Raw genomic sequence first — 14,140 nt, 5'->3', positions numbered from 1 at the left:
AACGCCATAGCCGAGAACGCAGTGGCTGCCCACTAACGTCATCGGGGGCGTCCACTCCCCCCCCCCCCCAATTAAATGAGCCCCCGTGCGTAATATCATGGGTGCTCAGGGACGGCGCATCTGCACAGGATGTACGCCACCATTAGAGGGCGCCACTGGTAACTGCGACGCACTTGTAAAATCCAGCCCTAATAGTGTAAAAGTGGAAGATCGTGACAATTCAAATGATTCCTAAGATTTCTATCTGCGGGGACTTCAACAGTGTACCCTCTGGAGGAACGGGGAATTGTTAACAGCAAATTCTGGATGTCCATGTTTAACTGCACATGCCAGAAGTTGCTGTCAGTTTCACAGTTATAACGACAGCAAGTGCTGACAGTTTTGCCATCATTTCCAATTCTTAAAAATCCCAATCTCAATTCTTAACATGCATCAGGAATGGTAATGACTCCCAAGATTGTGGAATATAATTCGAAGCAGCAGTTAAAAAGGCACAAGCAGCAAATTTGGCTTTTCCAGTAATTTCTTTTCGATGATTCAGAGGGGTAGATGTAAGGGCACAAGACTTGCATATTAACAAAGAACACACAGTTAAAGCTCTTTTGCTCCTCTCCCACATCTGCTTTATTTCTGGAAGGAAGTAACTCTATATACAAGAGGAATATTATTAGGTATTGGGAGCAAGCAGGAAAGTGGGATAGAACCAGATGGCTCATTGGGAGAAGAACAACAGCACAGATTTCTTTCAGTGCTATAAAATTCTGAGTCTAAGAACTGCTTACCTGCAAATGCTAAATACCACAATTGGGAAAAATTACATTTTGCAAATGTACGTTCAAGCAAAGGATATGCATACATAAAGAGCAAGATACATGATCTAGAAAATCATTGTGATCAAGAAAAATAAACTGTGAAAGAACTAGATATTAGTCTGCTGGAAATAGCAGCAGTGGAAGAGAATGACTACTAAGCTGAAGACATCATGATCAGCAACACTTAAATCAACGTTAAACTGGCACTGGTGCATGAGTCAGTGATATGGCATGAGAGCAATGCAACAAAATGCAGCTGAAGGACAAGGTTAGATAAGAGTTATAAAAACAAGAAATGCTGGAATCACTCAGCAGGTCTGGCAGCATCTGTGAAAAGAGAAGCAGAATTAACGTTTCGGGTCAGTGACCCTTCTTTAGATAGAGTTAATTGCCTATTGAATTGGAATTATACATCAGAAACAAAGCATGGTCAAATTAACAAAAAAAAACTGTTACTCATAGAGGGAAAGTATATGTTTCGAAATTCCAAAAAAATAAGCCATGACATTAAAGCAATTCTTGATAAGAAAGTTTGTGCGGAATTAGGCCTGGTCACAAGAAATGTTCAGGTAGTCCAATTTACCAATACTTCATCAAGAAGCAAACTCGGAGGACAATGATGTGACAATGAGTACAATTATAGTTTTGGTTGTATGCCAAGTGGTTATAAAATGAAGTTAATATAGAAATTCTACCAGTATTGTAATCAAATAGGGAACCCCCTAAGTGTTAGACTGTAAAATGAAGAAAGAAATGGACATATGGAGAAAATGAGTGCAATGAACAAGTAGTGGTTGGGAAGAAACATTTAATCAGATTCAGATATGCATCAATCCCAAGGATTTAAAAAGCAACAATTATAAGGGAACAGAGCAAATGCTAGCAATTAACAACATTACACATAAACCTGTTGATGTATCCCATGCTTAATGCTAAGTCCGGATACTGTCCAGTAATTCTGATTCAGGAATTCAAGTTAACTGAGATTACTAGCCAGTGATGCACAAAAGCCAAGAGAGGTGTACCCGTTGGTATCAAGAAATGTTTACATTTCCAGAATGAACTGGTTGTAGAAAATGCTATTATGTTCACAGGTGAAAGCATTGTTACACAACAGTTCATGAGACCATAAAGCATCCAAAAATACAAGCAGAACATCTTGGCATGGCAATATGAAAGGAAAGGCTGGAGGTCTAGTCGACAGGCTATATGACCAGAGACATTCAGGCGATTATACAACAAAAACAATAACAAATTGCATTGAAGCATTTCACAGGAACACAATTTGACTCAAACCACATAAGAAGTTATTAGGACAGGTGACCAAAATCATGGTCAAAGCGAAACATCTTACAGGAGGACAGAAAGTTGGAGAGGTTTAGGGAGTGAATTCCAGAGCTTATAGCCTCGGCAGCTGAATGCATAGACATCAATGATAGAGTGAATAAAATTTGGGATGCACAGTAGTCAAAATTGGAGAAGCGCAGAGAACTCGGAGGGTTGTCAGGCTGGAGGAGGTTACAGAGATAGAGAGGGGTGAGGCAATGGAGGGGTTTGAAAACAAGGATGAGAATTTTAAAATTGAGCTGTTGTTGGAAAGAGCCAATGTAGGTCAGCAAGTACAGAGGTGTTGGGTAAACGGAACTTGGTGTGAGTTAAAATGTGGGCAGCAGAGTTTTGGGTGAGTTCCAAATCTCTTCTGCCCATAGTATGCATAGTATAAAGAAAACCAGAAATCACAAGCAAAAAGAACAGCAATGTTGGAGGAGAAAAGAATCCAGAGAAACGGGTTATGGAAAATTACAGTTCTTATTGGCAGACAAAGAAAGATCAGACTACATCAGAACCGATGGTAGAGCACCTTATTGATGCAAACAAAAGTTTCTTCACAAATCTAACTTATAGATACAGGACTGAGGTGTACCTGTTGAAATACAGACACCAATGTTACCAATTGCTGAAACCTAAGCTGCTGGAAAGAATCATGGAAGCAGAAATCCCACAAATGTAAATTACATATGAACATACGAATTAGGAGCATGAGTAGGCCACTGGGCCCCTCAAGCCTGCTCCACCATTCAATAAGATCATTGCTGATCTGCTTGTAACCTCGACTCCACATTCCCACCTACCCCCCGATAACCATTCACCCCCCTTGCTAATCAATCTCCCTCTACCTTAAAAATATTTAAAGAGAATTCCAAAGATTCACAACCATCTGAGAGAAAAAAAATTCTCCTCATTTCTGTCTTAAATGGGCAACCCCTTATTTTTAAATAGTGACCCCTAGTTCTAGATTCTCTCACAAGGGGAAACATCCTTTCCACATCCACCCTGTCAAGACCCCTCAGGATTTTATATGTTTCAATCAAGTCGCCTCTTACTGTCCTAAACTCCAACAGATACAAGCCTAGCCTGTCCAACCTTTCCTCATAAGACAACCTGCCCATTCCAGGAACAAAAACAAGAAATGCTGGAATCACTCAGCAGGTCTGGCAGCATCTGTGGAAAGAGAAGCAGAGTTAACGTTTCGGGTCAGTGACCCTTCTTCGGAACTGACAAATATTAGAAAAGTCACAGATTATAAACAAGTGAGGTGGGGGTGGGGCAAGAGATAACAAAGGAGAAGGTGCAGATTGGACCAGGCCACATAGCTGACCAAAAGGTCACGGAGCAAAGGCAAACAATATGTTAATGGTGTGTTGAAAGACAAAGCATTAGTACAGATTAGGTGTGAATACACTGAATATTGAACAGCAGCAAGTGCAAACCTGAAGAAAAACAACCTGAAAAAAAACAGTGGGTAAGCAAACTGAACAAACTAAGATGAAATGAAATAAATGCAAAAAAAGATTGTAAAAAATGTAAAAAGGAATGTAAAAAAAAGGAAGAAAAAATAACTAAAAATGAAAGTAAAATGGGGGGCTGTCATGCTCTGAAATTGCCCATTCCAGGTATTCGTCTAGTAAACCTTCTCTGAACTGCTTCCAACACATTTACATCCTTCCTTAAATAAGGAGACCAATACTGTACACAGTACTCCAGATGTGGTCTCACCAATGCCCTGTATAACTGAACTTCCAGTACAACACTTCACTGTGGAAATGAGACTCCTGCATCGCTGATCATGATATCTAAAACAAATAAGGTGCCAGCCCAGATCTAGAAAGATTAGAGTGCAAGATATTTTAAATACGGGTGTACACTGAAACCCAAACATTTGTCATTTTTATGGTTAAAACTAAAGTTAAGAATAGCAAACCTACATGTTTTGACATAACAAGCACAACCTGATTACCATATCACAATTAATGTCTAATATATTTACAGTAGTATATTTTTGAGTTGCATCTGTAGTTGTTTACAGGAATATGTTCAAGTTACATGTTTAGCCAGAAGCGTGATAAATCAAAGTGTCTGGAAAAAAAATGCAGAGGCAGTTGAGTTTATATGAAATCAGACTATTCATACTCAAGTAAAGTAGGGAGTTGCAATGGATCAATTTTTTTATGAAACTTAAACTCTATGATCCATTATTTACCTTGTTTCTTGATTGTCAAATTTCCCTTGTAAATACAGTTAGGCACTTTTTGGTATGTCCTGTGCAATCAGCCTGATTGTGTGGATAACTGAATTGCTTATACCATACTCCCAGATAGCCTTATTTATTCATTCATGGGATGTGGGCATCGCTGGCTAGGCCAGCATTTATTGCCCAGCCCTCATTGCCCTTGAGAAGGTAGTGGTGAGCTGCCTTCTTGAACCGCTGCAGTCCATGTGGGGTAGGTACACCCACAGTGCTGTTAGGAAGGGAGTTCCAGGATTTTGACCCAGCGACAGTGAAGGAACGGCGATATAGTTCCAAGTCAGGATGGTATGTGACTTAGAGGGGAACTTGCAGTTGTTGGTGTCGCCATGCATCTGCTGCCCTTGTCCTTCCAGTTGGTAGAGGTGGTGGGTTTGGAAGGTGCTGTCTCAGGAGCCTTGCTGTGTTGCTCCAGTGCATCTTGTAGATGGTACACACTGCTGCCACTGTGTGTCGATGGTGGAAGGAGTGAATGTTTGTAGAAGGGGTGCCAATTAAGCGGGCTGCTTTGTCCTGGATGGTGTCGAGCTTCTTGAGCGTTGTTGGAGCTGCACCCATCCAGGAAAGTGGACAGTATTCCATCACACTCCTGACTTGTGCCTTGTAGATGGTGGACAGGCTTTGGGGAGTCAGAAGGTGAGTTACTCGCCGCAGGATTCCTAGCCTCTGACCTGCTCTTGGTATTTATATAGCAACTCCAGTTCAATTTCTGGTCAATGGTAGCCCCTCGGATGTTGATAGTGGGGGATTCAGCGATGGTAATGCCACTGAATGTCAAAGGGAGATGGTTAGATTCTCTCTTGTTGGAGATGGTCATTGCCTGGCACTTGTGTGGCGCAGATGTTACTTGCCACTTATCAGCCCAAGCCTGGATATTGTCCAAGTCTTGCTGCATTTCTACACGGACTGCTTCAGTACCTGAGGAGTTGAGAATGGTGCTGAACGTTGTTCAATTATCAGCGAATATCCTCACTTCTGACCTTATGATTGAAGGAAGGTCATTGATGAAGCAGTTGAAGATGGTTGGGCCTAGGACACTACCCTGAGGAAATCCTGCAGTGATGTCCTGGAGCTCAGATGATTGACCTCCAACAACCACAACCATCTTCCTTTGTGCTAGGTATGACTCCAACCAGCAGAGAGTTTCCCCCCTGATTCCCATTGACTTCAGTTTTGCTCGGGCTCCTTGATGCCATACTCGGTCAAATGCTGCCTTGATGTCAAGGGCAGCCACTCTCACCTCAGCTGATGGAATGATTTCAAAAGGAAACTGGAGGGAGAGCAGGGGAATGGGTCAAACTGGATTGCTCTACAGAGAGGCGACATGGACTCGATGGGATGAATGGCCTTCTTCTGTGCCATACTCAGTCAAATGCTGCCTTGATGTTAAGGGCAGTCATTCTCACCTCACCTCTTGAGTTCAGCTCTTTTGTCCATGTTTGAACCAAGGCTGTAATGAGGTCAGGAGCTGAGTGGAGCCCAAACTGAATGTAACTGAGCCGGTTATTGCTAAGCAAGTGCCGCTTGATGGCACTGTCGATGACACCTTCCATCACTTTACTGATGATTGAGAGTAGATTGATGGGGCGGTAATTGGCCAGGTTGGACTTGTCCTGCATTTTGTGCACAGGACCTACCTGGGCAATTTTCCACATTGCAGGGTAGATGCCAGTGTTGTAGCTGTACTGGAACAACTTGGCTAGGGGCGCGGCAAGTTCTGGAGCATAGGTCTTCAGTACTATTGCCAGAATATTGTCAGGGCCCATAGCCTTTGCAGTATCCAGTGCCTTCAGTCGTTTCTTGATATCACGCGGAGTGAATCAAATTGGCTGAAGTCTGGCAGCTGTGATGCTGGGGACTTCAGGAAGAGGCTGAGATGGATCATCAACTCGGCACTTCTGGCTGAAGATTGTTGCAAATGCTTCAGCCTTATCTTTTGCACTGATGTGCTGGGCTCCCCCATCATTGAGGATGGGGATATTTGTGGAGCCAACTCCTCCAGTTCGTTGTTTAATTGTCCACCACCATTCACGGCTGGATGTGGCAAGACTGCAGAGCTTAGATCCGATCCGTTGGTTGTGGGATCGCCTAGCTCTGTCTATTGCATGCTGCTTACACAGTTTGGCATGCAGGTAGTCCTGTGTTGTAGCTTCACCAGGTTGAAACCTCATTTTGAGGTATGCCTGGTGCTACTCCTCGCATGCCCTCCTGCACTCTTCATTGAACCAGTGTTGGTCTCCTGGCTTGATGGTAATGGTAGAGTGGGGGATATGCCGGGCCATGAGGTTACAGATTGTGGTTGAGGACAATTCTGCTGCTGCTGATGGCCCACAACACCTCATGGATGCCCAGTTGTGCATTGCTAGATCTGTTCGAAATCTCTCCCATTGAGCACGGTGGTAGTCCCACACAACATGATGGAGGGTATCCTCAATGTGAAGGCGGGACTTCGACTCCACAAGGACTGTGCGGTGGTCACTCCTACCAATACTGTCATGGACAGATGCATCTGCGGCAGGCAGATTGGTGAGGACGAGGTCAAGTATGTTTTTCCCTCGTGTTGGTTCCCTCACCACCTGCCGCATACCCAGTCTAGCAGCTATGTCCTTTAGGACTTGGCCAGCTCGATCAGTAGTGGTGCTACTGAGCCACTCTTGGTGATGGACATTGAAGTCCCCCACCCAGAGTACATTCTGTGCCCTCGCCACCCTCAGTGCTTCCTCCAAGTGCTGTTCAACATGGAGGAGTACTACTCATCAGCTGAGGGAGGGCAGTAGGTGGTAATCAGCAGGAGGTTTCCTTGTCCAGGTTTGACCTGATGCCATTAGCCTGAATTGTGTGAAGCGGGAACTATGCTGTGGATTGAGAATGAAGATTTGACAGTAGCTAGTAGAATAATTTCCCAGGATCCTGCAGCTCTGGACCAGTCTGGAGTCAGTTATACCCCAGTACCAATGTAAATGTTCCATTTATCACATCAACTATCTTCTGGCCTCTCTGAGTAATATAGTTTCAATTTGTACTGAATTCTGAGTAGTATTATGACAAGCATTTTTAAGGAGCTCGGGCTGCCTGATCTGATTTCACTTAGAACTCTGAAAGCCAGCATACAGAAGAGTATTTCCCCTCCCAGAAGGCATCAGATCTTGCTGGAGTACATGGCACTGACCATTCTCTAGTAGCCTGTCCAAATGCCTGTTCTGAGTCAGTGATTAATTTACCATCGGGAGCATCATAATTGAGCATCATTCTGTTATCCAGTGTCCACATGCAATTCTAGAGAGGCCAGTAAATAGCATCAGGATTGAGAACCGGTGCTGATCTTTTCCCCCTTCTTAGCTCGAGTAGTGAGGGAAATTATAGAGCCCATAACCTTTGTCCTGGCTGAGTTCAGGTAATTCAGCAGAGACTGGAATTCAAAAAATGAGACCTTCTGGTCAATATGGCTTGGTGCTGCACTGGATGGGGGTTTTATCCACTGGGTTATCAGGTAACGTTACTGCAAAAGACTCTGAGCCAAACTAACAATGGCTAATTCACTCTGACACCTGATCCTTACAATGACTCTCAATACCAGGAAAGTATTTAGTATGTTAGTGCTCTACCACCTTATGCCAGAGACTGATCGGATGTGGGTTTGACTTACAGTTCATCATGTGCTGAGTTTCTAATTTCAACCTTGCCATTAGGAAATATGCCAAGTTGGGGCCAGACACTTCCCCATAGGGAATGAGGGGAAATCCGTGATCCAATCACCCTAGGCCATCTTGAGCATTTCCTTAACAGCTGTCAATGCTGGAAAATGTTGAGTCTGTTACCTGCCTATGTTCGTGGCTGGGTGAAAATACAGAAGCTCCTCTTTATATCCTCTCTCTCTGAAAACTGAATTATTTTTCGGCTCATTAATTTAGTTTAAGCAGGGTATTGTTTTGTATTATGCAGTGATGTGATTGGTTTTTTATTACTGCCCACATTTTTTTGCCACTGTCTAATTCAGTTTCAGCGTGACGCAGGTTCTCCCTGACTTCTATGCTGTACCTTTGTCGAGAAAATCTGCAGTAAGCAATCACCTTTTGTGATTGAGCCAAACAAGCCGGATAAAGCCTGCTGTTGAATCCAGGCAATGACTGAAATGTTCTGGCCTAAATCCAACCTCCATGGTAATGTTAAATCGACACTGACTGTTTTAGTCAGGGCTGTATAATTGGTTCCATTTGTGTGTGTTACTAACATGTCTTTCTGACTAGCAACTGTGGCTGTGCTAGCAGGTGGTAACCTAATACTGTGAATGCTCTATTGGTTCTCAGACCAATTAGTTGTTCAGTGAAGCTAGCTAGGGCAGGCATCACTCTGCATGCAATGATTTGCTTTATTAGTCATGTTTTTTCCTCTACTTTGAATGTAAAGTGTATATTAACAAAACCTTATGGGTTTTTTTCTTGCCCTGCAGCAATATATGCATCTTGAAACAATTCTCAGTGATGCTGACTACTTCTGTGAAGAGAAGCTTTTTGAATAAGCCACTAAGCGGCATACAGAAGGAAGAAAACAAGATGGATGTTGTATTTTATAAACTGCACATTCTAGCACCCCTCTACTCTCTATTTTGGAGTTTGAAACAATCTGAGCTGCAGGCTGCTCCATCACTACCCTTAAAGCTACTCCGATTGGCTAATGTTAAAGGTCAAATGTGGGACATACCTTCCCAACTGTCTGCTTATGAAACTGGCACCTTCCCACCAGTGATTCCAAGCTGCCCATTTTTATTGTAATATAGAAATGCGTTTTTTTTTAATGTGAAAATGTAAACATAAACTGCTTCAATTTGATGATACAAAGGATATCGTTGAAAAGCATTGAGATGGAGTGTTGTATGCTCTTCAGTTTATTTTGACAATCAGCTCTTTCATATTAATTTGAAATTACTGAGCAATATCATCATGGATCAATATAAAAATCATAACCAGTGAACAACCAAAAATTGTTTGCATTAAATGCAGACCTTCTCTCATATCTGTGGGTCATAACCTTGATAAAGTATGACATATAAACCAGTTCTTAGGATATTTACTTATTTTAGAGGCAGCTGTGTTAATGGAGAGAGATGTGAAGCGCATATTAATTATTTCTTCACCGATAAGGGAACATTTTGTGTCCCCTGTACCTTCTAGAACCTGGGTAGAAGCTTGGAAACATTACTTCGTGCTGCCTTAGAGAATGGTGGGGGGATTCCTAAAGAGGGGGAGGTAAATGTAAGTTACTACCACGACTACGAGTTTTGTATGATAAGCTGTAGGACCATGAGGCAGAGCAGTACTCAGCAGCAGAGTAGACTCGGCCCACTGTTACAGTGCAAAGTATTCTGGCTGTGCTCCCCCAAAACGTTCCAGCAAGTTTCGAACTAGGTTCACCCTGGTACTTTTAGGTCGGTGTTGATGGGATAAGGCTGATGGTTGAGCGTCCTGTTCAGGGTGGCACCCAAGTATTTTGGGTCGGGGTCATGGGTACGTCACCTTCCGCAGAAGTAAACATTGAGTTCTTTCCCAGCAGTGTTATTGTTCAGATGGCCACCGACATAACTGTCTTCTCTGGATTGAGGTGGAAGCGCCACGTCTGGAAGTAGCATTCCAGTAGGTCCAGGTCGCTCGTGAGCATCCTACTTGCTTCCTCCAGCATTGATTCCTGCATCGACAGTGCTGTGTCATCAACATAGACGAAATTCCTGGATTTGGTGCAGGCCATGTGCACCGTATAGATGCTGAAAAAGGCCAGTGTGAGCACCGACTGCTGTGCTATACTGTTGTTGGGCGTCTGTGTTTAGCTGGTCTTGTCACTAAGATAAACACAGAACTTATAGTTACTCATTAGGGTGTTGATAACCCTCAGAGTTTTGGGGCATTGAATGATTGTTTAAAGCTTCAGTAGCTGGCCTTTGTACCAGACAGTGTCTGGTGCCGATGGCAAGTCTACAAAAGCAGCTCCTGTCTTCAGCTGCTTCTGGAATCCTGCCTTAATGTTGGTGTAAGTGCAAGGATCTGGTCAGAGCAGCTTCTTCCTGCTCTGAAGCCTGCAGCTTCTAAAACTGGTTTTATCAGGTTAAGGGGGAATCATTGTGGACTGGTATTCCTGACTTTAGGATGGCAAAAACATTTTTTTTTAAATTCCTGGGATGTGGGCATCTGCTGGCTAGGCCAGCATTTATTGCCCATCCTTAATTGCCCTTGAGAAGATGGTAGTGAGCTGCCTTCTTGAACCATTGTAGATTTTGGGGTGTAGATACACCAACAGTGCTGTTAGAAAGCGACAGTGAAGGAACAGCCTTATGGTTCCAAGTTAGGATGGTGTGCGGCTTGGAGGAGAACTTGCAGGTGGTGGTGTTCCCATGCATCTGCTGTCCTTGTCCTTCTAGGTGGAAGAGGTCACGGGTTTGGAAGGTGCTGTCGAAGGAGCCTTGGTGAGTTGCTACAGTGCATCTTGTAGATGCTACATACTGCTGCCACTGTGTTTCATTGGTGAAGGAAATTAATGTTGAAGGTGGTGAATGGAGTGCCGATCAGATGGGCTGCTTTGTCCTGGATGGTGATGAGCTTCTTGAGTGTTGTTGGAGCTTCACCCATCCAGGCAAGTGGAGAGTATGTCATCACACTCCTGACTTGTGCCTTGCAGATGGTGAACAGACATTGGTAAGTCAGGAGGTGAGTAACTTGTGCAGAATTCCCAGCCTCTGGCCTGCTCTTATAGCTATAGTATTTAGGTGGCTGGTCCAGTTCAGTTTCTGGTCAATGATAACACCCCAGGATGTTGATAGTGGGGATTCAGCAATGGTAATGCCATTGAACATCAAGGGGAGATGGTTAGATTCTCTCTTGTTTGAAATGGTCATTGCCTGGCACTTATGTGGAATTCATGTTACTTGACACTTATCAACCCAAGCTTGCATGTGGTCCAGGTTTTGCTGCATTTCTACACGGGCTGCTTCAGTATTTGAGGAGTCGTGAATGGTGCTGAACATTGTGCAATCACCAGCAAACATCCCCACTTTGGATCTTATGATGAAGGGAAGGTCATTGATGAAGCAGCTGAAGATGGTTGGGCCTAGGACACTGCCCTGTGGAATTCCTGCAGTGGTGTCTTGGGACAGAGATGATTGACCTCCAACAACCACAACCACAACTATCTTCCTTTCTACTAGGTATGACTCCAGCCAGCAGTGGGTTTTCCCCCTGATTCCCATTGACTCCAGTTTTGCTAGGGCTCCTTGATGCCATACTCGATCAAATGCTGCCGTGATGTCAAGTACAGTCACTCTCACTACAGAGCAGCTTCTTCCTGCTCTGAAGCCTGCAGCTTCTAAAACTGGTTTTATCAGGTTAAGGGGGAATCATTGTGGACTGGTATTCCTGACTTTAGGATGGCAAAAACATTTTTTTTTAAATTCCTGGGATGTGGGCATCTGCTGGCCATGCCAGCATTTATTGTCCATCCTTAATTGCCCTTGAGAAGATGGTAGTGAGCTGCCTTCTTGAACCACTGTAGATTTTGGGGTGTGGATACACCAACAGTGCTGTTAGAAAGTGACATGAGAAAAAACTAGCACAGAATATAAAGACAGATAGCAAAAGTTTCTATAAATATATAAAACGAAAAAGAGTGGCTAAAGTAAACATTGGTCCTTTAGAGGATGAGAAGGGGAATTTAGTTATGGGATATGATGAAATGGCCGAGGCATTGAACAGGTATTTTGTATCGGTCTTCACAGTGGAGGACATTAATAACATGCCAGTAATTGACAAAAGAGACGAACGTAGGTGAGGACCTGGAAACCATCATTATTACGGAAGAGGTAGTGTTGGGCAAGCTAATGGAGCTAAGGATTGATATATCTCCTGGCCCTGATGGAATGCATCCCAGTGTACTAAAAGAGATGGCGGGAGAAATAGCAGGTGCAGACGGTAATTTTCCAAAATTCGCTGGACTCTGAGGTAGTCCCAGCTGATTGGAAAACAGCAGATGTGACACCACTGTTTAAAAAGGGAGGTAGACAAAAGATGGGGAATTATAGACCGGTTAGCTTAACCTCTGTAGTGGGGAAGATGCTTGAGTCTATTATCAAGGAAGAAATAGCAGGGCATCTCGATAGAAATTGTCCCGTTGGGCAGACGCAGCATGGGTTCATGAAGGGCAGGTCATGCTTGACAAATCTTTTGGAATTCTATGATGACATTACGAGCAAGGTGGACAATGGGGACCCAGTGGATGTGGTGTACCTAGATTTCCAAAAGGCCTTCGACAAGGTGCCGCACAAGAGGCTGCTGCATAAGATAAGGATGCATGGCGTTAGGGGTAAAGTATTAGCATGGACAAAGGATTGGTTGACTAACAGGAAGCAGAGAGTGGGGATAAATGAGTGCTATTCTGGCTATATCAGTCACTAGTGGTGTGCGGTGTTGGGACCGCAATTATTTACAATTTATATAGATGATTTGGAGTTGGGGACCACATGTAGGGTGTCAAAGTTTGCAGATGACACTAAGATGAGTGGCAGAGCAAAGTGTGCAGATGACTGTGAAACTTTGCAGAGAAACATAGATACATTGAGTGAGTGGGAAAAGGTCTGGCAGATGGAATACAATGTTAATAAATGTGAAGTCATTCATTTCGGTAGGAGTAAGAGTAAAAAGGATTATTACTTGAATGGTAAAAAGTTGCAGCATGCTGCTATGCAGAGGGACCTAGGTGTCCTTGTGCATGAATCGCAGAAGGTTGGTCTGCAGGTACAGCAAATAATTAGGAAGGCAAATGGAATTTTGTCCTTCATTGCTTAAAAGCAGAGAGGTTATGTTACAGCTGTATAAGGTACTGGTGAGGCCGCACCTGGAGTACTGTGTGCAGTTTTGGTCTCCTCACTTGAGAAAGGATATACTGGCACTGGAGAGGGTGCAGAGGAGGTTCACTAGGTTGATTCCAGAGTTGAGGGGGTTGGCTTATGAGGAGAGACTGAGTAGATTGGGATTATATTCATTGGAGTTCAGAAGAATGAGGGGGGATCTTATAGAAACATATAAAATTATGAAGGGAATAGATAAGATACAAGTAGAGAGGATGTTTCCACTGGCAGGTGAAGCTATGACAAGAGGGCATAGCCTCAAGATTAGAGGGAGCAGATTTAGGACTGAATTAAGAAGGAACTTCTTCACCCAGAGGGTTGTTAATCTATGGAATTCCTTGCCCAGTGAAGTAGTTGACGCTTCTTCAGGAAACGTCTTTAAAGCTAAGGTAGATATCTTTTTGAACAATAAAGGAATTAAGGGATACGGTGGGAGTGCGGGTAAGTGGATCTGAGTCCACGAAAAGATCAGCCATGATCTTATTGAATGGCAGAGCAGGCTCGAGGGGCCAGACGGCCTACTCCTGCTCCTAGTTCTTATGATCTTATGATCTTATGACAGTGAAGGAACAGCCTTATGGTTCCAAGTTAGGATGGTGTGCGGCTTGGAGGAGAACTTGCAGGTGGTGGTGTTCCCATGCATCTGCTGTCCTTGTCCTTCTCGGTGGAAGAGATCACGGGTTTGGAAGGTGCTGTCGAAGGAGCCTTGGTGAGTTGCTCCAGTGCATCTTGTAGATGGTCACCTCTTTTGTCCATGTTTGAACAAAGGGTGTAATGAGGTCAGGAGCTGAGTGGCCCTGATGGAACCCAAACTGAGTGTCAGTGAGCAGTTAATTGCTAAGCAAGTGCCACTTG

At 43.7% G+C, this 14,140-nt stretch overlaps 1 protein-coding gene across 2 annotated transcripts in view; it reads left to right on the top strand.

The window, feature by feature from the left end:
• ccdc82 (coiled-coil domain containing 82) overlaps positions 1-9,452 on the top strand; it is a 96,632-nt gene extending 87,180 nt beyond the window's left edge. For both annotated transcript variants that reach the window (XM_068034045.1, XM_068034044.1), the window contains exon 8: positions 8,849-9,452. In XM_068034045.1, the coding sequence (XP_067890146.1) occupies positions 8,849-8,917 (69 nt within the window). In that variant the 3' untranslated portion in view covers positions 8,918-9,452. The remainder of the gene's footprint in view (positions 1-8,848) is intronic.
• Positions 9,453-14,140: the final 4,688 nt, after the last annotated feature.

The sequence above is a fragment of the Heterodontus francisci genome, chromosome 6 (genome assembly GCF_036365525.1).
Source record: "Heterodontus francisci isolate sHetFra1 chromosome 6, sHetFra1.hap1, whole genome shotgun sequence".
Classification (NCBI taxonomy): domain Eukaryota; kingdom Metazoa; phylum Chordata; class Chondrichthyes; order Heterodontiformes; family Heterodontidae; genus Heterodontus; species Heterodontus francisci.
Note: the sequence above shows the minus strand (reverse complement) of the source record. Positions and strands in the feature narration are given on the sequence as shown.